The 24,377-nt window shown below is 35.9% G+C and overlaps 2 protein-coding genes across 6 annotated transcripts in view; both read right to left on the bottom strand.

The window, feature by feature from the left end:
• kidins220a (kinase D-interacting substrate 220a) overlaps positions 1-4,294 on the bottom strand; it is a 49,778-nt gene extending 45,484 nt beyond the window's left edge. For 4 of the 5 annotated variants that reach the window (XM_039668009.2, XM_039668001.2, XM_039667994.2 and 1 more), the window contains exon 1: positions 4,160-4,294. The gene's annotated coding sequence lies outside the window, so the exon portion shown is untranslated. Of the gene's footprint in view, positions 1-2,404; positions 2,515-4,159 lie in introns of those variants that run through there. The other variant, XM_039667985.2, reaches the window with a different exon arrangement.
• A 472-nt stretch (positions 4,295-4,766) lies between these two features.
• Positions 4,767-24,377, bottom strand: part of mboat2a (membrane bound O-acyltransferase domain containing 2a) — a 57,016-nt gene continuing 37,405 nt past the window's right edge. Inside the window, exons 5-13 of the mRNA XM_039667961.2 lie at positions 24,252-24,307; positions 18,125-18,179; positions 16,193-16,376; positions 14,577-14,769; positions 13,427-13,530; positions 10,746-10,810; positions 10,525-10,657; positions 9,104-9,255; positions 4,767-8,146 (exon numbers count right to left, since the gene is read on the bottom strand). Coding sequence (XP_039523895.2) covers positions 7,978-8,146; positions 9,104-9,255; positions 10,525-10,657; positions 10,746-10,810; positions 13,427-13,530; positions 14,577-14,769; positions 16,193-16,376; positions 18,125-18,179; positions 24,252-24,307 — 1,111 coding nt within the window. The 3' untranslated portion in view covers positions 4,767-7,977. The remainder of the gene's footprint in view (positions 8,147-9,103; positions 9,256-10,524; positions 10,658-10,745; positions 10,811-13,426; positions 13,531-14,576; positions 14,770-16,192; positions 16,377-18,124; positions 18,180-24,251; positions 24,308-24,377) is intronic.

Genomic DNA, 24,377 nt, shown 5'->3' on the forward strand with positions numbered 1-24,377 from the left:
TATCAATATCGTTTAGGATAAAGCCTGAATGATGTGAAGTTAATGCTGTCTGAGCAATAAACAGGGACCATACCAATATCCGTTGGGCTTATTTCCACCGCACTACTGCCTACACACACACACACACAAAGCTTATACTAAGTTGTTATTCTGAAGAATGAAGGAAGTAGTTCAAGCCTCTTAATGGTCCTTGGAATGGGGGAAAACAAAGTTTGAGAAAATTAACAAGGCTTTACTTTGGCCTCAGAAATGCACACTGTATTCCATGTCCATTCATTAAAACACAACAAGCACACGTCTATGGAAGAATTTGTGCTCTATATCACTCATCAACCTTCACTGTGTGGAAGGAGGGGGGGGGGGGGGGGAGTCACATATGAAATGATGCAAGCTTGTTTAAACAGTGGATTTTAAAAGTAGGGTAAGATGGGGGATGATGCCATTATTGTAAAGTAATAAATAAAATATTCTCCGTTTTCCAATATTTATTCTCATATTTATGCATTTTGAAAATTTACTTGAATAACTGAAATTGAGTCAAAGATATGAATTACTAGATGAATTTGTATCTGAATTACACTATATAATAATTAAATTATTCGATTTTTTTAGTTAGCATATACATAATTGAATTTAATCATTTATGGTTTACAATGATTATTACATAAAATAAAAACAACCATACAAACCAATTTTCTGGGAGTCGTCTAACCCCAATAATCTAACTTTTAACATTTCACTTTAAAACCAAAACATTTTATCATAAAAATGTAAATGAAGGACGGTATACACAAAATCCTTCATTAACAAATCGATGATAAAAATAAAAAAAAGTTTATAATCGAACAAAAAATCTATTTGATGTAGCCCTCAATCGGGTCATGGGGTCTATACGACCCCAATCGACTTTTACTTAATAAAAAAAAGGTTCCCTTCATCTCAGTGGAATAAGATTTTGTGACTTTTCATACATTATTTATCTATACACACACAAAAAACTGGGCTTGATTCGGTTGTTCTGAAGGTATGTAAAAAAAAACTAAATATGTTTTCTTCATGTGTCAAAAAAAAAAAAAATCCAGCATAAATCTGAAAATTTTTACAAAGAAACAAAGGCCTAGTACTAGCATAAATGCAATATATCATAAAAAAAAAAAAAAATTATATGCAAGCTAATGGTGTAGTTGAGGAATTGTGTGGTATATGGATACAAAAGTACTTTATATCTCCAAAAACACAGCATTAATGAATAGATGAGAAGTAAACAAAAAATATATATATTATTTGTATGATTAAAAATGTATATTTTTTGTACAATTACTCAATCAATTGTTGTGGTCGTATAGACCCCGAAGCCCAGAAGTGTAAACAGGAAACGAAGACCATTCGAAGGTTAAATTTAACCTCAAAACATATTATTGATTATTGAATTATTTCATATGATATGCAAATAAAAAGAAACATTTTTCAAGTAACCAGAACAATTATAAAAGCATAACCATTCAATAAATGCATTGAGATTTAGTGATATTTATGGTCGAGAAGAAAAATGTATGATAGGAGAGCATCTTACACTCTCTTTTTGAACATCTAAGTCACACTTAAAACTGTATGGATTTTGCAATTATTTACATTCAACTGGTGTCCAAAAAAAAAAAAATAGACAATGTATGATATCAGCTTCACAAAGTACACACACAACAAAACAGCATCCATACACTTCATTGTCTTCATTTCAAATCCTTTTTTTCAAACAAAATGTTTGATGTTGCTATATATAGCAAAGACATTCATATATTTTAAACGTTTGTGTCCAAACACTTTCAGAGGCAGTAATTTAGACAGATCTAAATGTTAAGTTTTACTATAACATGAGCATAAATCACTATAATAAAGCGTTCAAACAAAAATAAGGCCAAAAGCGTGTACTTTTTTCCAGGGTCATTTGGCCAACTCAGCAGTACAACCCATCAAAGATGAAACACCATAAGCCACTTCCAGCTGACAACATGCCAACAAGCATAATACGTTAAAAACACCCAGTGGGGCCTCAGTGCCCAAAATCCACTTAGTTACAGAAGATACAAGTCCTATCGACAAACTTAAATATCAAAAGCTGACAGATACGGTAATGAAAAGAATCCTTTTCCCATCAGCCTTTGTTCCTCTCTGAACTGCTGACACACCCTTGAAAGCATCCCAGCTGTCCTCCTGAGACATCACACAATGAGGAGAGCCAATCACGGAGAGCCCCTCAGCCAAATATTGACAGGGCAATGTTCACCCCTCTCCCCAGCACACAAAGACGAGTGAAGATAACCCATTCCTAACAGACAACCCAAATACTATGCTTTCATTTAACTTTTTTCTTCACACTCAGAAGGCTGCAAATATGCAAACTCACCTTGAGCCTAAGTCCTAGTGAGATGAGTTTAAAAGCCTGTCTCTCCTTGTGCTGTTGATACTCCACTCACGCTGTCACTCAGACTGTGTACTAACAAGCCGACCAGGGCTCTGCTTGTCACTCCAGGCACTCATGAATAATGCATGAGGAAGTGTTATGCTCCACCTCTCTTTAGAGAGACGCCCAATGCATACACGTGCAGTGAATCCTACTAGTCAAGCTCAACTCATGAATATTAAGGAAGTCTGATGTTATAAACCTCCTGAAGGGTCCAGCTCACATTTATTTAATATTAATGAGACACGCCTTTGCTCAAGGGTGGGTGTTAGCGCTCAGGATTGATAAAAGAATAGCATTTTTTCAATTTCAGTGTAACATAAATTTCAGTGTACACTCTCAGAAAAAAGGTATAAAAGCTATCACTGGGGCTGTACCTTTTCAAAAGGTAAACCTTTGTCCATTTTAGGTACTAATATGTACATTTTATGTGCTAATATGTACATTTCAAGTGCTAGTTTGTACATTTAGGGCGTTAAAATGTACATTTTTTTGTGCTAATATGTACATTTTAGGTGTTAATACTGTATGTACATTTTAAGTGTTAAAATGTACATTTTAGGTACTAATATGCACATTTTAGGTGTTAATATGTACATTTCAGGTGCTAATATGTTCATTTTAGGTGCTAATATGTTCATTTTAGGTGCTAATACCACTAATGTACCAATAGGCAGCCTTTGTGTACAAAAGCCCTCGTGACAGCTTTTGTACCTTTTTTTATATATAAAATAAATAAACAAATAAATAAAATAGTTCAATATAAATGTTTGTTAAAGGTCAATGGACTGGGAGTACATATGGGTTTCACATCAGGGGAGAAAACAGCACTATGGCAATCTCTAAATAGATAAACGGAGTTCTTATAATAGACATGATCTCTAGCCATAAAGTCAACAACCCATTAGAGAGAGACAGAGATGATGGGTGACCATTTGAAACTAAGGGTGCAGTAGCATTTTTAGACATGGCCTATAATATGAGTCACTTTTTAATAGTTTTCTTCGCAATATGAGTGACTATTTTTCACAACAACATAGTCAAAACTGAACACAATAACTAAATATTCATTAGAATTCAACATTTAAATAGATTAGGCTACTTATTTTCCCCAATTGATTTTAAGGAGAAAAAGCAAAATTATAGAATTATGTTTGTTTAATACATACATATACTCATATAGTCATGGTTTAAGAAAGAAAAACACCCCTGGAGTTCCTTGGGGGTTTAGTTACTCACTCTCCTGGTTTGGGAATCACTGGATCCGTTTCCATAGTGTGGCACAACGGTACAGTGGTAAACAAGTTTACACGAGCACCGTGAAAAACAACCTTTGAAGCAACTCAAACGTTTGCCCACTGTGTTAAGGTGTAATGAGTATCACTATCATACTTTTCTGAAACTGACAGCAACATTGGAAATTAAAATGACGACTAGTATTCAAGCACGAGTGCTTACAAACAAACATACACTACAACCAACACTGGAGTGAAGAGCACGTGTACTGACAGCTGTAGCTGAACTGTATACATCCACTGTTCTCTCTTGTAACAATGTTACAAAGCTACTACGTAGCATTTAAAAAGAATATAAACTTTCTTTGACTCGCGTGGAAACGACAAAATAGTTGACAAGAGCTCCGTTTTAAAAAAAAGCACATCCGTTTGTTTCAGAAGTCCAAATAGTAAATTAACTTACATCTCCCAGCAATAAGTTCCAAATTATTCGATATAATTCACATAACTCCGTGGTTTTCCATAATCTTGCGTTACACCACAGCCATTTTGTTGGAAAGCGGGGTGTAGACACAGACAGTAAAAGGGTGTAGATGAAATTAAAATTAACTAGACATGCCCACCCACTGTGCACAAAACACGCCCACTGACTGCAGGACACAAGTGACGCCCACATTTGTCTGTTTCTAATTTGAGGAACGATAGATAGATAGATAGATAGATAGATAGATAGATAGATAGATAGATAGATAGATAGATAGATAGATAGATAGATAGATAGATAGATAGATAGATAGATAGATAGATAGATAGATAGATAGATAGATAGATAGATAGATAGATAGATAGATAGATAGATAGATAGATAGATAGATAGATAGATAGATAGATAGATAGATAGATAGATAGATAGATAGATAGATAGATAGAATCTATCTATTGAAAAAGCTCAATAAAACCTATTTTATTGAGCTTTTGAGACAAATAAATAGACAGATCAGACAAGATAGATAGATAGATAGATAGATTACCTAATTACCTATAAGAAAACCAAAAAACACTGAGATGAATACCGAGAAGGAAAATATGTTTTATTTGTTTTGTGTCTGTCATCATGGTACTGGAATTAATTTTGCATGTCAAGTCCTCTATTTAAAGGAAAAATTGTTTTGCTTGGTACAACTTAGAGCACTCATTTCATCAAACAAATCAAATACTGGGTATCACATCCCAATTCATGATTATTACAGAAATAAAAGGAGACTTTTTCCCCTCAGGACAATTCTCTAAAACTTGTTTTATAGTGTATATTGGTAAAATACATATATTAGGTATTACCTTTCCTTTATCTCTCCACAAACTTCTCCATAACATTCCATTAACATCCTTAGTTTTCCTGTACACTGTCAGGTTATGCAACATCACAACCAGTCAGTAGGAATTACAATGGAAAAGTTAATTCTGCAATATCTTTCGGTTTGCATGTTCACTAAGGGCCACATTCACTCATTTTTTAATGACCACTAGAAACTAACAAGACAATGACAAACAACATAACTGAGGTGACTGGTGGACAACCAATTCACTGTTTTAGAAAGCATTACAGTAGTTTACAGTTTCACACAGCTTTGGGTCATTCTTTGCAAAATCAGTAGTTACAAACGGTACGAAAATGACTGAAACTAAATTTGAACCTTCACTATTACTAGGGCCTTAACAAAATCAAGATGTTGATTATCTGTATTTAGATGAAAAATATCTGAACAAAGGGACAATGTTTACTCATATACAGCAATGAACGCACATTTAACATCATGGTATGGATGGAGCATGTTTACAAAATAAGCCTATAACACTGGAACACCATCCTGATTTTCCTTTGTTGCTACAATGAACGTAACTTTTAGGGCAAATTCAAATTCAGCCGTTTAACATCTATTAAGCACATACTCTGACTGTTGAGTAGCACTGAGGTTTCTTGCATTGCTTCGGCAGTTTTTCTACTTTAGCACAACCCCGACTTTTTCCTACCAAAAGTGCAAATAGGGAGAGAGTGAAAAATAAATCCTCCCAAAATCTCAGTAGGTAAAAATAATGTCAGTTTAAGACCAAATAAATCACTTTTTTTTTTTTTTGTACAAACCTCTCACCCTGTTGTAAACCCGTACAAATAAAGTGATTTTTTGTGCACCTCATGTGATTTGGCACTTTGGACATTTGAAGCAAGTTTTGCATTGAGGTGCTAGTTAGTACGCTGGTTACTGAGGGAACGTCAGTTAAAACAAAGAAAAAAAAGTCTTTTCGCTTTAAGAAAAAGGGCACAAGGACAAATTGTACAGTATATACCAGTCATGCATTTTTCTGCTTTAAAATGATATGTATTATGAAAAGCGCTATACAAATAAATGTGAACTGTTACCAGCAGCCATTCCAGCAGATTTATTAATCTTCCGATTTGCAGTTGCTAAAACTGTTGGTACAGGGCTGTAATGCATCACGGTTTTACATGTCTGGGGTCTAAATACAATAAGACTGTAGAGAAGTGTGCTTAGGAAACCACAGGGGGCTGGTTCAGAGCGTTTTCTCCAAATGGAGGCTGGCCGACTTCACGCCCAAGAATAACCGTTTCTTACTGAACTGGCTTAGTTAACATGAATACAGTGACACTCACTTTGGTAAACGCTTTAGTCCCTTCAGCCCTTCATTACCAAATAAAAAACAAACAAACATGTAGAGTCGCTCTGACCAAGGGCTAAAACCGTTGGTAGAAAATAAACACAACAACATAATTATCCAAAAGTAGATTTTGGGTGAAATATGAAAAAGTCTGATTTTCCAGACACTTGGATCCAAAGAGTTCTCCGATACCTTTTAGGGGGTCAAAGTTCAAGAGATATCCTTATATGATATCAAAAAGTGTACAGGTTTCTTTAGGGCCCAAGAAGACAGATGGATTCATCGAGAAAAAAGAAAAGATAGATTTTGAATAGTTGAAACTGCATGTCCAGTATACGAGTACTGCACTTCAATACTGAACCACTAGAAAACTCTTACTGTAGTTGATGTGACAAGAACATTAGCACTGTTTGCAAAAATAATGTGATCCTGTAGCTCAAAGGGAAAGTTCACCCAAAAATGAAAATTGTATCAAGATATTTTGAAAAATATGGGTAACCAAACGGTTGATGGACCCCAATTTTCCTCTCTATACTATAGAAATTAATGGGGTCCTGATTGGTTAGCCATATTCTTCAAAGCTACTTCTTTTGTGTTCAGCAGAAGAAAGAAATTCATATAGGTTTGGAACAATTTGAGTTGATAATGATTTTCATTTTTGGCTGAACTAACCCTTTAACATGCACCCATTGTAAAGATACAGGTTATTGCACTTACCATACATGTCTGCAACATAAAAAAACACAAACATGCTGAGATATTGAATGTTGCTGTAGAAACATAGATGGTAGAGAAACATCTGGTCATTTGTCATGGATTAAAACGAGACCTGTGTGCCCTGAGGAAACCTATCACCCATTAAAAAACAGCATTGATACAACCCTTAAACGCAACCAAAAGCCCTTAATAAAAAATGAAATAAACAAAAATCACTGACATGAAATGAAGACACTCCCTTAAGTTTGACCCTTGTTCCCAAAAAGCAGCAGATATGAACCTACTAGAAAACCAAAGAGAAGGAATAAAGATAAAACAATGGCAAGATATAGGAACTTAAGGCCTGCAAGTTTGGCAACACACGACTGGACTCTTTTTTTTCCTTTACCGCACACATTTCCTTTGCGAAGAACTAAAACAGCACGGAGGTTACTTTGTTTAACCGACAATGGCAGAAACCCTCTAGGTACCGTGGAAGCTGATTCCAGTGCTAGACTTCCTGCACTAATGTAGTGAAGCTATAAGCCAACAACGACTGGTCCGTTCCTATGTAACACGATCCCCATACGAGGCTTCTGGAGCTAAATATACGAAGGGTTTAAGGCAACTTCAGATTAACTGACACTTAAGTCAATTATATACCATATTCTATAATTAATCACCCCATTTTCATCCAAATCCTATGAAGATTTCCTATTTAAAACCAAAACGAGACCAACTCCAACAGGGCAACTATGGGGAAACGGTCTCTTTTCTCTGTATTGTTGCTGGAGTTTATGCCTTGTTAATGTCACTGTCAGTGTCGTTTGGATGTGAGGGAGGTAATGGCCGCTCTGTGTCTCTCAGTGTTGGTATCAGAGTTCCTCACAAGGCAGCCCAGTCCTGCCCTCATGTGGCTTTCTGCTTCTGGTTGCAGTTGTTGTCAGGAGAGGAGAGGCAGTTCTGTTCACTGGCCTGAATGCTGATCGCCTCTTCCTGTTGTTTCCTGCGTCTGGACTTCACAGGTAAAACCAGCGCCAGCAACACGCAGATCAGGTGAATACAGCAGTACCATGAGCTGAAAATGACAGACAGCACATTAGGAATTTTACTTATGTGATTGTCATTTATTGATTATAATTTTGATGCTGATGTACATCGGTAAAATATTTAAATGAACCAAACACTTTTTTTTTTTTGACACATTTTAAGTGCAAGACATTTAACACTCATAGATTTGAACAAGAATAAAAAAATCTGAAAATATATACTTTATTTTAATTAAAATATCTGCTGTAAACTATAAGCTACGTGGTTATTTTGGGGAGGAGACATTTATGGAAAAAAGTTGTGCAATCTTCTAACATTAGGGATAATAAAACAAATTATAATAAAATAATATGTGTGCTTTATATCACATTTGTTTTATAAGTACACAAATTTAGATGAAATTAAGCTTTATACACAAGGCCCCCGATCGTTATGCAGTCGGCTACATTACTTTCCAATAGGATCTTGGATTTCCCAGTGTTGTTGTCACTGAGATGAACTGAGCTCCTCATCACCTTGACATAATTTACATCTCCCACAGCCTTCAATCTGATCTGCAGTGGCCAGTCGCCAATCTCTTGACCTAATTCTGGCTCTTTAATGAAAATGCTTTATGTGTTCTTCAGGCCGATTCATTTAACAGCCCTGCTCTAGCAAATGACCATCATAGATTTCATTTATCTTAGCAGAAGCTGTGAAATACACAGCCTTCCGCTAGCTCATAAAGTGTCACCAGACTCTGGCCTTTAAAGCTGTCTAATGAATGGAGCAAGAGATAAAATCAGCCTCTCATTTTTACCTGTCAGCTTCATGTCTTGCGCTAATAACTCTTGGGTTAGTTGGGTTTACAATGACTCCCTGGCCTGCTCTTTAAAGCTTTTCATTTCTTTATTAATGAATAATCATCAAAGACGAGGTGAATCTTTAACGGCAGGGGTCAGAGACGTCTGGAGTGCTCACATACTGGTGCAAATGCATTACTGACCTATAAAACTTTAGTGAAGGCCCTACTGCCAGCAGTACAAATGGCACAACAGTATAACAAATGGCGATCTGCGTGCTGAACCACGTGATCACGTCATAGATGAGCTTGAGTGTGTCTGAGCCCAGGAAGTGTTGCCTCACATTGTGTCTTACCTGAAAAAAAGAGGAAATAGAGTAACTTTAAAATGTTCAAACGATATAATGAGGGCTAAAAAACAATGATCCTTTAAAAAAAATGTAAAACATAAATTATCATATTTTTTTTGTCTTCAATCAAAAAAGTTTTAAGGCATTAAAGATATTGTACACATGTAATTTAGAATATTAATTCCAAAGATGTTTATTTTATTGTTTAATGTTTTACAACTGACTGTATTATTATGTAGCAACCATAATCCCAATTTCATGTTGACATGTTCAGATATAAATGACTGGTGGATCTGAATATGGTATTTATTTGACACAGAATTTACATAAATAAAAAAAATAATTTAATCCAGCAAGAATGCATTTAATTATCAAAAATGACAGAGAAGTCATTACATATTCTAAATAAATGCTATGCTGTTCACTTGAACTTATTGAAAAAAAAAATAATAAAAAAATATATATTTATATATATATATATATATATTTAATAATATCAATATTATAAATATTATATATATATATATATTAAAAGAATAAATACAAATATATATATACATATACAAATTGAGTAGCACAGAATATTAGAATGATTTCTGAAGGATCATGTGACTCTGAAGACAGGAGTAATGATGCTGAAAATTCAGCTTTGATCACAGAAATAAATTGCCATTTAAAATAAATTCAAATAGAAAAGAGTTATTTTAAATTGTAATAATATTTAATTGCAATATTCATATTTAGTCTCATTCATATGTCTAGAAACGGGAATATTTATTTAGATAGGTTATGAAAGTAGATTTCAGTACATATTCAGAATATCCAAATTAATGTAAGAATATTCGTATTCATGTGCAGTAAGCACAGTAATGGTTTTGAGTTTGAAAAGTGATAACGGCTCTTGATTTAACAGTGTATCATGCAGGCAATGCCGTGGGCAGAAGAGTTTATATTCCGAGTAGCATTTTAAGATGGACTACTGTTAGTAAGTGACCTAGTTTTTTCTTTAGTTGGAGAGACCTTGCTTGATCATTACAGTGTGACAGAGGAATAGTAGTTTTATGCAGTACATGACTAGATGAATAATAACCCCTGGCTGAGCACATCTTTTTACGGCCCATGCATGCCTCTCCTTTATTATTAGAGAAAACCAAACATCCAATTTAATCAAATGTAAAAATCTGCATTCCAATTATTCATCAGATAAAACCTTTGTGATATTTTTCTGACTTTCGTCCTTACTTTGACAGCCCATCTCATGTAAAGAATACTTACTGCCCTTGCAGCCATTGTTACAGCAATGCCCGTGACAAAGGTCAGGTAATACCCCGGGTAAAGTCCATGCCAGATGGCTGAAAGGAGAAATGTGGCCGCGGTGGGATTGTACGGGCAGCGCTCATAACACACCCTGCGGAGACAAAACAACAAAAGCTTGTTTCTGAGATTTCAGGAAGATGACAAGCTCATTCAAGGTTCTTCTCTTTTGCAGCATTCACCTTTTTAACCAAAGAGCTGTCTGAATGTTCCAGTTATCCAAGAACATCTTGAAGCTGGTGGCAAACTGTTGAGGACATAAGGAAAAAGATGATATATAAGGGTTCAGGTCGAGTTGGAAGACCAACGCGGAAGTACTTAGCAGTGTAAGAATATGTATTGTGAATAGTTCACCCAAAATAAAATTTCTGTGTGAGGAAAAAAAAAATCAAGTTTACAGACTTTTAGTGTCAGTACTACATTAAACTATAATGTTGAATATAATGTATAATAATACGATCTGTGGGTCCTGATAATGCCAAATGTCTTACATTACCAGTAAAAAGTGGCCTACATTATTTTAAATATGTCTAGTCAATGCAAGCAAATTCGTCTAATATAATTCTGTATTTTAAGCTTCAGAATCATGAATATTGTTATTCTGGTGTCACCATTGTCCTGAGTATTATGTTACTACTGTAGCACAAAGTCCAAGTCTGTTCATTTACACCCACAATGCAATACCGAGTCGCGCAGTTCACTTCGCCTTTGTCCAGTCCGGCGTCTCATACTATGAGCCCCGTGGTGAGGACCAGAGAGTGTTGCCCAAGTAGCAGTGCTTCGCCTTCAGAGAATATAGTTCCCAGGATGTATACGGATAAAAGATGGCTGTGTCTCATATGACTTTGTTATTTGTACACACCGTGACTATACTAGGGATGGGACGGTATGAAAATTTCATATCACGATTATAGTGTCCAAAATAATCGTGATTATCAATATTATCACGGTTTTGTTAAAAATTTATGAAAGTGCTCAAAAAGAACTGATGCTCACACTGAAAACATTTCAACAAGTTTTATAATTGAAAATCAACAAAAAAAACCCAAATAAAACAAGCCTCTCTATGCAGTTTTTTAGGCAAGATTCTATTCTATGGCATTTGCTTCTTTATAATGCCCGTCGTCAATAGCAACGCATTATTACACAGCGCACATCCATAACATTCACAACGGACGCGCGCTCTTGTTTCATTCAAATACAACTTGCCGTCTTGCGTCTCCGGTTTTTGATTGTATTGCAAAAATGAAATCAGAGTTGATTTATTGTTTACATAGTTTGATAATATTGGTGTGATATATCTTGTCTGGACGATTGTTTTACAAAATGAATTCATAAATAGGTAAGATTTAAAACATTAGCTAATCTCATTATCAATTCAATATGTCCCCGTAATTATGTGGTAAAAAATAAAATCGGTTTAATACGTGATGTATCTATACTTTACTATCCCTTAAAATATCACTCTTAATAATAGTCTATAGACCATTTCACAAGATGTAAACAACACTGGCCCAGAAGCACTTCCTGTTTCAGTTTTTTAACACTACAAAAAAGCTGGGATAAAATACAACCAACAGAACATTTAAAACTGAATCAAAAAGTTAAACAAACATCTATAAGATGTTTTCTTTACATGTGAAATAAAGAAAACAGTTACAAACTGAAACAGGAAGTGCTTCTGGACCAGTGTTGTTTACATCTTTTGAAATGGTCTATATAAGTTGTTCGTTCGTCTTTGGCTCAAATCCACTTGCTACGAACTTTTCTTCGCGGAAGCTTCACGTCTATTTCAAGTGAGTGACATAAAATGTTTCAACTCAAAACAACATTTCGTTTCCCAGCCGTAGTTTTGGTATTGAGGTCAAAGTTAACTTGCCTTGCGTTCGGGTGCTGATCACACAAGACGACTCGGCAGATTTGAAGTGTTTCTATTGTAGTGACTTTTTGTTCGGCAGACAGGGTGACCATCCTCGATCAAGTTTCCCTCAGGACTTTTGTAAAACCCAAAATATGACTACACCTCAGATTTGGTCCTCTTAAAAGGCTGAAAAACCTCCTCAGCACGGTCACTGCCTTCCACCATTCCTTCTCCAATAGTAATTTAAAAAAATATTGCGTGCTGCGCGGCTGCGCCAGACTGGCCGACAGGATTCAGTGAGTTATTAAAATCGCGATAATTAAACACGGTTTTAATGATAATTAAATTTTAAACGATAATACTAACCGTCAGTACATTTTATCACGGTTTATAGTGAAACCGGTTATCGTCCCATCCCTAGACTATACAAATCACAACATATAAATAGGAAAATGTTTGCGTTATTTTGTCACTTATTGGGAGTAGAACGCTAGCTGAAGCCATTTACTTCCAGTCTTTGTGCTAAGCTAGGCTAGCGGTGGGTGCGTCAGACAGAGTTACAGAACGCACAGAGATGAAAAAGGTATGTACAGGCTTCTCTAACTCTGGGGGATACGGTGAATAAGCTAAAGTCCCAAAAAGTCAGAGTGTCCATTTAACCTTTTATATCATATGTCTTTGGAGTATCACAATGATATCGTATAGACCATTTCACAAGATGTAAACAACACTGGTCCAGAAGCACTTCCTGTTTTAGTTTTTTAACACTACATAAAAGCTGGGATAAAATACAACCAACAGAACATTTAAAACTTAATCAAAAAGTTAAACAAACATCTTTAAGATGTTTTCTTTACATGTGAAATAAAGAAAACAGTTACAAACTGAAACAGGAAGTGCTTCTGGACCAGTGTTGTTTACATCTTGTGAAATGGTCTATAGAATTGTGACTTGAGGGTTTTGTTACACCCCTAGAAAGTGCATGTATTGTCAGTCTCGTACCTCAATGTGAAGTATTCTTAAATTTGATATTCTGTCCCATCTTGGGGTGCCATCTGTGTTATATCCATTAAATCCAAAGCCAGCTGCATTGTTGATGGCATCGGCTGTAAAAGAGTGAAAGAATTTAGTATCTCAAAGGGAAGATAGTGTTTTTGTTCACAAAGCGGCAGAATTTGGTTGTCAGTCCTGTAGGCTACATTCACACTGTCAGTTTTAGGGTTTGAAAACCACATTTACTCACAGGTGTGAGTCTCGAAATGTCCCATTCAAACAGGAACTTTCAGTAGCATCTTGAATACTGTCAGTATGAACTTGCAATGGGAGTCAAGCCCGTTTTCTCATACCAGTAAAGTCCATAAAACTGAAAAGTCATATCAATTTTGACGCAACAAGTCCAATCGAGCTGCGAATTCATCCGTCAAATCTTCATTATCCGAAGCAGATTTTATCTGGGTTGAGAGAAGAGCATTTGAGATGGGCGAAGAGCACAAAACAGCTCTGGTGGAGAACAGTGACTGGATATAAAACCTTCAAACGACAGCTTATATCTCCATCACTGTAAGTTACCGAAATCATACATGGTAGACATGCGTTTGTGCAGCTCTAGTGTTGTACAACGGTTTTTCGGGAATGAGGTTGCGAGACCTGAAAATCTACAGGTGTGAATTTGGTTAACTGACCTGTGTGTGAACATAACCGCATTAAGGACTCAAACACACAACCGTAGTGATTGAGTCCTTAATGCAGATGCAGGCTCGACTCCCTTTGCACGTTCATTCAGATAGTAGTTTCTAAGTTGCTGAGAAAACAGGACATTTTGAGACTTACACCTATAAACAAATGCAATTGTCAATCCCAAAAAGTGACAATGTGAATGAATTATCCAATTAGAAACAAGGCAACAATTCAGAAAAAACACCCTTTACGAACACAAGAGGGCAGTATGACGTTGCCTTGAACATTGTGTACAACATACGCTTATACGGTTCGTTTTAAAATAAGAAATATACATCCAAATTTTCATTTTATCACAGTAATGTTGTCATATGACCTCATTAAACAAACCACTGTTGTCACATGACCTCATTAAAAGTATGATGTTTTTTATTATATACATAAGAAGAGCACATTGCCCATCTGTCCTACTCACCTAACGTCCATACAAAGTAGTACTTGGGGCGCAAAGCCAACATGGAGATGTAGAGGTACAAGACCTGGACGTAGAAGGGGTTAGAGGCCATGAAGGTGTCATCGATGACACGATCTGTAGGGCAGGCGGTGTAGATCACCAAATAAACCATCAGGGACAGAACACAGGTGCACAGTTTCTGGATCACGTCCCGCTAGAAGAACAAAACAAACCATTGCAGGGAGTCAGGACACTACAATCTATGAAACTGTCCTCAAAAAGCCATTAAATAGTGCCAAAGTTGCGCCACAGTAGTTTAAAAAGCCATTGAAAAGAGTATCACATTTTAAAAACAGATACACTACCGTTCAAAAACTTTGGGGTTAGTAAGTTTATGTTTTTGAATGTTTATGCTCACCAAGGCAGCATTTGTTAGATAAAAATACAGTAAATAACAGTAATATTGTAAAATATTATTACAATTTATAATAAATTATAAAAATCCTGTTATGATTTGTTTTCAATCTTCAGTGTCACATGATTCTTCAGAAACCATTCTAATAGGCTTTTTGGTGCTCAATAAATATTTATTTTTTATCAATGTTGAAAACGGTTGTGCTACTTTTTGTGGAATTTTTTAGGATTCTTTGATGAATACAGTATTTATTTGAAATAGAAATCTTTTGAAACATAAATGTCTTTACGATCACTGTTGATGATTTATTGCATCTTTGATGGATCATGTAATAATAACTCGCATTACTAACATATGAGCTGTAGTGTTATAGAAAATAGAAAATTTTTCTTTCTTTATTATGCGTCCATAAGCATCAGTCTCATTGTGACAAATTACCCCATATAGTGTGAATGTTCAATAGTTTTTCATACCCAAGTCTTTAAGATGTTTCTTCACGATCATGACAAAATAACTAATTTTACTTTCCAATGATCATATCATTGAAGAGCAGAAAGAGCTAGATGGTGAATTATACGGCAGCGTCTGTGTGACAGGAAATTCATTTGTGAACGGAACGGATTCAACAAATGTTTTTATTGATCTTCGTCTTTTAAGAATGAAAACCATTTACTACTGACGATATTTAATGAGGTCTGAAGCTGTTACTGGTGAGTCGTTTCTGGAGAAATCCATTAAACTAAAACCATTGTGAAGCTCCTAAGGAAGGAATGCATATAAAAGCATGTTCATCTCCAGAACTACAGTCAAAACAAACAAAGCCTGAGTAATATGACCTCCTGTCTAAGAAGATTGTCATTGATTTAAATGACAAAAAAAAACTGGATAAGAAAAAAGATAAAGCCACGCCAATAAGGATGTTTTTAGCATACAGTGCAAAGATTTTCAGTTAATGTCAATTAAAATCAAAGTCTTGTCAGTGAACCTGACTGTCTTCATTGTCCACACCAAAGTAACACCTCTCTCAAAAAGCATTTTACTTGTAAGGACTGCAAAACTGGTTCCGTCACATTTTCCTCTTGGGGTTTGTGTTGTGTTTGAGATATATGTATATATGACAGCCCAAATGTGGTCAAAACTACTAATGTCTTTAGTGTGCAGCTCTGATTCTAACCCTGATTCAGTCACCAGAGGGAGCAAGAGAACCGAGTCAATACACTACCTTAGGTGAAGGGTCATTCTGCTTGAATTTCCCATTCACTTTGCCGTTTGACTCCAGGTGCTTGGGCTCGTAGCAATGGCCTTCTATAAAGGCTATGTAATCATTATAGGAGCAGGTTGGGCCGGCCAGGATCCCCATAAAGTTACAGTTATAACTCAGATACTCCAGCAGACTGGGCATCTTCCTGTACAGAAAACACAAGGACAGAACAACAATAACCCACCACATAAAGTGAATTAACCAACAAAGCACACCAAATATCAAATACCAAATCATGATTGGCTCTGTAGGAGAGATAATATTGAAAAAGGACTAATGTTAAAGCAACACTAAGGAACTTTTCCTCTGTGACATCAGAAACGAAGAAAAAACAAAACAAAATAACGACTATTGTAACGCTTGGCGTAAAGCAAGTCAAATTTGTAGTTTTCTTATGTCTCATTAAAAAGACAGAAACGCGATCCAATGCGTGGTTATAGCAGATATAGGACCGCAAAGCGAATCCAGACGTGTTTTTCACCCTGTTACGTCTTGATGAACCATTGAAACGATTTTGGAAACATTATTTGAAGGTAAAAGTGTTGCTTTAACATATTAATGTTATTAGTATAATGTTTTTATACATTAATTTAGGCAAGCAGGGAATGATAAAAATACATTTCATGTTACAAGGCCATTAATTATGGGATCATGGGAAGCAGCTCTGAAACTGTAGCTTCACAACAAGCTACAAGTTAAACTTACAAGTTAAGCAACCTTTTTGAAAAAGCTGCACTACAAGCTAGAAATTATTAACAGTTTAAAGCACCAAAACGGTACGAAAATGACATCAAAATTATTATTTAATGAGGTTATTTAGGTAGTGATATATTTTTAATGACATTTTTAAATATAACATATAATGTGACAAATAAAAAATATAAATAGCAAATAGATTAAAAACTAAATAAATATGTATATATTTTTTGCAATATTTTTTATTTCTTGAAATGAAATCTCAGCATTAAACTTACAAATATTAATCTATAACAAATAAAATGAGAAATTTCCCAATTTTACATAAAAGCTAAAACTAGTGATGAATCACAGTCTATCAATAAATGGGACTTTAAACTCTGGGACTCTCTAGATAAATTGCTTGTTTTTAACTAACAAACGTTGCTAAAATTAATCTGACACATTTGTCATGAACAGTCAAGTAGCATTTTGTCACTGTGCTTATTACTCTTTTAAAACAGCTGGACAACAATTTAATAAAATGATATAAGAGTTTTACAGTACAATTACAGGAACTTGATTTGATTGCTAATGTCTCAGTGTTTGTAGAATATTTGACCAGCACTTTAGCAATGAACAAACATAACATTAACATTGTTTGAACAAGAATGCAACTCATCCAGAATGTAAACATTGAGATACTGGCTAACATTCTGTGACGCAAACATTGTCCAAAACGGCACTCATTAACTGTCGGGTGTGACTTCTGAAAACTCAGAATCCTGACGACTTCCTGTGTGGAAATTGGCTCACATGATGCGGCGGGAATGTTCAGTTGCTTGGCAACAGCCTTCAGGGCCTGATTGTAAATGATTCTCCAAGAGCTATGCTGCTATTTGGGCAATGCAGAACCATATTACACTCAAAACTATTGTTAATAAACAATGCTGTGCACTCTCTGAGGGGACTAACAAGCATTTGATCAGTAAGTGGGACGTTATATCTTGAATCGGTCTCAATTTCTCTGCCATGATTAGACGACAAATCTCACTAAATGTCTGTTGTATTCATCATATCATATATACAGTATATATGATATTATATGTATTATATATATATGTTGTCAGTGTGGGTTTGAAGTTGATTTTCTTTCAAAAGAAGCAGAAAGTAAATGAGTGACCTCATCCCAACCACAAACATACCTTTCACACATACCTGACAGCAAGATACTTCTGATTGGGCTTTAGGTGCTCCTCCCTCTTCATCAAGCCTGTGGGAAAAACACACAAACACAGGTCCAAACTCATCAGACACACTCACACAACAATACACTGTTATTTAGAAACACAGATGACAAATACTGCTCTGTGGGATTATAATGCAGCAGTACTGCAGCAGTGTGTGTGTGTGTGCGGATGGGTGTTTGAGGCCAGTGGGTTCCTGTGGTTCACACTGACCTGCAGAAACAGCAGTTATACAGCAAATATGTGTGAATGAAGCCCACGTGACGATGCAGAGTCACACACACTCGTAAAGCACAAATGGAAACGAAATCGTGCAGCTGTGATTACACATTCAGCGCTTTTAAAGTTACATGTCAAATACAAAAATGTTTTATTATACAGGCTTAGTGAGAGCAAACATGCAAATAATTAATAAACACAAGTATCTCTTTCTCTTCCCCTCTCTTTTAATTAATACTTTCATTCAGCAGGAACACATTCATTTGATCAAAATTACCAGTATGTTACAAAAGATTTCTATTTTTTATTCCATTTTAAAACTTTCTATCCATTAAAGAATCCTAAAAACAACCGCACAACTGTTTTCAACATTGATAACAATAATGGAGTGGTACGGTACGGTACAGTTCGGTTCGGTACGCAATTATTTGCGTTTCCACTGTCAAAACTTGTGAATGGTACCAAAAAGCCGAACCGTACCGTACCACTTTTTGGGTACCCTTCCGTTGGGGTACCTAGCACAGTGAAAGGGTACTAAAAGGTGGAGCTAGACTCACTGCAGAACGCTGATTGGTTGACGGAGTATCGTCACTCGCGCGTGCTACAAGGGCATTAAAAGCATATACAGTTGAAATATAATTCTACTGCTATTGTGTCACGAAATGTAGTTTTTTAAAGCTCAAATCTGTGGTTTATTTATAGATTTATGATAATTTGACTGAGATCCATTCTAACCGATCACCGGACGCTCACGCTCGTGTCCCCCGCCTGGAACAGCCTTTCCTCGGCTAGTCGTTCTGATGTTTGCTGCTGACTCGAACGTCTCTTTAGTGGTTAAACATGAGATATAGTTCGTCTTGTATAAACCTAACAGGTGATCTTTGGTCTCGTGAATCTATAATTAGTTTCCTGGCCAATAGTTTTGGCAGAAGGCTACGTGAAGTTTCATATCTTTGAGCGCTGAGTATATTTGACTGACTGAATTGTTTCTTGATGTTATATTTAAGCTTGTCTATTATATTATATTATGTATTATATATATAATATTATTATGTACTTTTTACTTATACTTTTATAATGGCTATTATTGATAAAACTGAAATTCAACAAAAAGAGATCGTTTTGTCATATTTTATTTTATTACAAGATCATCTGTAATGTTGTTTATTGCAACATTTGTACCAATGCGATAGCCTATGCAATACATTAGGCTACATATTGCCTGGAATATGTTTAATAGTTTTAAATTTAAACGAAAAGAGGCAGGGTTGTTTTATATTTAGTTTTGTTATAAATAACGTTACATGCAGTGAATATAATCAAGGCTATGCGTTGCACATTTGTGTGCTTTAGAATGTTTAAAATATATTGAAATGAAATCGAAAAGAAGCAGAGTGGTGTTTTATAACATATTTCGTTTTATTGTTGCCTAAAATGAACATACAGAGATAACCGGAGTCGCATAGCCCGAGCGAGCTGAGTGCCGCGTTCAAGAACGCGCTCTTCCATTGGCAGAACTACTGGACTCGCGTCGCGGACTTTGCGTTGGCTTCTTGAAAACGCCTAATGCCAGCGCTTGTTTCTAGTGACAAACATGCCGAGAAGCGAGAACAAGATCTACTGTCCGTCATCCATTGTATGTTTACTATGTCGCTTTCTTCGCGCGAAAATGACGTCGATCGCTTCTTTCCAGCATACCACGCCTATCAGGTAAGGGTACTGTTGGCGGTGGAAACGCAAGCCTGATCATGGTGTACCCGACCCGACCCGTACTGTACCGTACCATACCGTACCCCTCAGTGGAAACGAGGCATAAGAGTGTTTCTTGAACACCAAATCAGCATATTAGAGTGATTTCTGAAGGATCATGTGACAGTAATGATGCAGAAAATTCAGCTTTGCCATCACAGGAATAAATTAATTAAATGTTCACACATTCATCATTTAGACGAGCACATTCATCTGCCACAACTGCTACAACATTTCTCTCTGAAACAGTAAGAAATTAAATTAGATCGAATGGAGGATTTTAACTGTGACGAGATGATGATGCACGCGACAGAGCTGTCCGTTCAAGATGATGCAGTAGTATGTCCCAAAGCTTGCCTACTCTTTTGCTACACACTCAAAAGTATGTACTATTTCTTCACAAAAAGAGTACATACTTTTAGGGCGTAGTATAAGTAGGCGAATTGGGACACAGGGAATGTTACATGACCTTGAGCGCCCCCTTCTGCGTTGGAGGATCAACTGTGACTGACTGTATTCGTCGTCTGACTGCATGCACCAAACCGTACAGTGACGATAGGACAAATATACAGCTACTGTATACGCCTAATACACACACACACACACACACTACCATTGACTGTAGACGTTGATTAAGAGTCTACGGGCAGTGATGTAGTGTTTTGAAGCACTGAGCTGCTCTGCTCCAGCCTGGAGCGGTGAAGTCTCTCGGGTTAGTGAAGAAAAGAGATCAAGCCATCGTTCATTCATCTCCGTCGATGCACTGACAACTAGATTAGTCACCCTATCAGCTTCAGCAGGTTTTAATGGCTGCTGGGAATTGCATAACCAACAGCAGCATGCCATGTACACACAGACACAATTCCACTCTTCTTCCTTCAGCAAATGCGACAGAATCAACAACACCTCATGATATTTGTTCACCAGGCAGCACACAAACAGATTCTACACAGACCCATTGAAACATACTTGTATTAATAGCACAACAAACTGCATTATATTACAGCAGAACCATGGCCTAGCAGTTAGCACAATAGCTACAGACACATTAAGCTAATGCAGGAGACTCAGGTTTGAATCAGTTCCTAGAGAGTGTCTAGAGGGATGGCATATTTTTGTAGGCCAAAATCTGGAAATGAGTCAGCATTTTAGCACTTCTGGTTCAATGGGTTTTTGGAATGGGTTTTTGGTTCAATGCCAGAATTAAGCTACGTGGTTCACACAAGCTCAAGATATTTTTTCTTGTTTAATTCCAAAACATAAAAAACATCAGTAATACCCACTTGTGATATAAAAAAAAGCTTTTACTTGTCTTGAAAAAGTGGCTAATTAGGACGGGACATTAAACATCATGACGAACAGGTAAACTCATCTACTCTAGTACGCTTTTACAGAACAGTATGCTGTTCATATACACACTTTTGCCTTTTTTTTTGGTAAAACTGCCATCTTAAATTCCGTAATCTATTAATTTTAAACATATAAGGGTTAAATAAAGACTGAAAGAGCTGTCAGAAACTGTGGTTGTGTTAAAGTCATGTGACCGGGGTGTAGTTTGTTTATTGAATACATTTAGCTTTTTACTTCTGGTAATTGTATTTAGCCTTCAAAATTCAATATAGTTGTACATTTTTCTCACGAACGAACATGGTCACAGAGCTTCTTTCCAGATTGGTAAACAAAAATACGTCATCACTGCAGCATTCTACACCTTAATATTTTCCGGTCACCTCTGTATTATCTCTAGCATTTGACAAAGGCCAAAAATAAAAGTATTTTAAATAAGGCTATATATGAAGAGTTCAGATGCAAAAGCCTCTAAATGCCATTTGAAATTTTCTTCTTTAATGATGATTTTTATCAAACTTGTATATTTAAGTTGAGTAATTTCACTTAAATGGCAATGACAATTACCTATTAATTGTTATTTAAGTGAAATTACTGAACTTAAATATACAAGTTTGATAAAAATCATCATTAAAGAAGAAAATTTCAAATGGCATTTAGAGGCTTTTGCATCTGAACTCTTCATATATATATATATATATATATAATTATTAAGAATAATCATTAGTCCAGCACAAGTCAAAGATCATTTCACGGTGGTATCTTTTATAATATGTTGTTTGAATATTATGGTGTCCTTTATATTGTGTAGAATCATATTTAATTTCAATGTTTAGCCTTGTTACTTGATATTGGGATGACCTGACGGGGGACTGCAGATGAAAAATAGCCTTGGGGCTTACTCTGGCATATTTACATTGCTGAAAAGCTAAGATGTTCATTAATATGCATAGTCCCATTTAAATAAACAAGTACAAAAAATCTATTTGCCAAATGATCAGAGTGCCACACTTTTAGTCTGAGTTCAGTTCTCCATAAAGTGGAGGAGGGAGGAGATGATTGCATAACTTCATTAAATCACATGGATTAATATGTCATGTGTGTTGCCTGCAGTGGAGCAGGGCAAGTCCTGCGGAGGCCGCTCAGAAGTGCTGGGCTGCAGTTTTGGCCAGGCCAGCTGCTCTGTGAGCAAATGCTTCAGAGAAAAGGGATGTGCTCTCGTACTCTTCCCAAAAACCCCGTTAAAGGAAATGTGGTGACTGTGATGCCACTTCTGTTTGACTCTAAAAGTGACTCGGTGACATATTACAGCGATTAGCTCTGTGCTTGACTAAGTATGTAAAAAACTATGCTAGGATGGTGTGCAATCTAGTTTGCTTATCAGTCGCATTGTTTGCATGTGAGATTTGCCGGTCGTTGATAAAACTAGAGTGGTTTCTTTTGGGTTGATGCCATCATGTGTCCTCTGCTGCTCATTACTTTGTGCTTAAAGGGATAGTTCACCCAAAAATGAAAAATGTGTCAATATTTACTGATGTCATCCCAAACCCTTTTCTTCTGTGGAACACAAAAGATATTTTCAAGAAAGTCAAAGCTGCTCTTTTCCATCCAATGAAATTGAATGGTGACCAGAGGCTGACAAGTTACAAAAATAACACGTACACTATTTTCTATCTCAGACCAAAAAAAAAAAAAAAGACATTTGCCAACCTTTGGGATCAGCACGATTGTAAGTCTTGGTAACACTTTACAATAAGGTTTCATTAGTTAATAAACTAATAATGAACTGAACTTCTACAGCATTTATTACTTTTTGTTCATTTTAATTTCAACATTTACTAATACATTACTAAAATCAAAAGTTGTATTTGTTAACATTAATTAATGCACTGTGAACTAACATGAACAAACAATGGACAGCTGTATTTTTATTAACTAGTGTGTTAACAAAGGTGAATAAAGACTGCAACACGTTTTGCTTGTTGTATTAATGTTAGTTTTATACTCACCAAGGCTGCATTTATTTGATCAAAAATACAGTGAAAAAAATCAATTCAATTCAGCAAAATGTATTTCTTTTATTGTTATTATTTTATTATTATATTAATACAAAGTAAAGTTTTTCTATTTTAATATATTTTAAATTAATTTATTCCTGTGATGGCAAAGCTCAATTTTCACAATCATTACTCCCGCCTTCAGTGAAATCATTCTAAAATGCTGATTTAGTGTTAAAAAATGAATAATTTCTTTAAAAATAAAATATTACTGACTTTTGAACGGTACTGTATATTCAAATATGGTGTTTTTTGCTAAAATTACGTAAAATAATTTTGGATGAACGGTCTCTTTCACAAACTCAGAGGAAGTTAAAACCACCTTCATTCTCCTTTATCAATGATCCAGATCATGCAAAAATGATGTGGTGATGTAGCACAATTAGTATCTCATTAAACAGATTTCACCAAGCTGCATAATAAGCGATATAGCGTTTTGGATGAGGTAAGTGCGGTCTGAAGCGCAACATCCAGCTGGCATCCCTAACTACTTTGGCCCACTCACTAGAGTGCAGCGCCAGCAATGGTACAAATCAATGGCATACGAGGACGTGGTGTAGCAGCAGGGTTTAACAGCCCTTATATAATTCCTAGAGCCTCTAACATGGGCATAGAAAGAAACAATAGAGCTGTAGAAAGATTTCAGGTAGAAATCATGCCAGTTAGTCGCTATCGAGGCTTTGCAACCATGAAGATGACAATGGAATTAATAAAACTGTTACAAACCATCATGAATCTCAAACGCCAAACTTGTGATCTTCTGTGTGATGACCATCATGGGCCTGGAGACAGAGGGGAAAAAGGAAAGTGTGTATGTGAGATCCTGTTAGCACCTGAAATTGATTCACATGT

The sequence above is a fragment of the Pimephales promelas genome, chromosome 15 (assembly GCF_988280905.1).
Source record: "Pimephales promelas chromosome 15, fPimPro1.hap1.1, whole genome shotgun sequence".
Classification (NCBI taxonomy): Eukaryota; Metazoa; Chordata; class Actinopteri; order Cypriniformes; family Leuciscidae; genus Pimephales; species Pimephales promelas.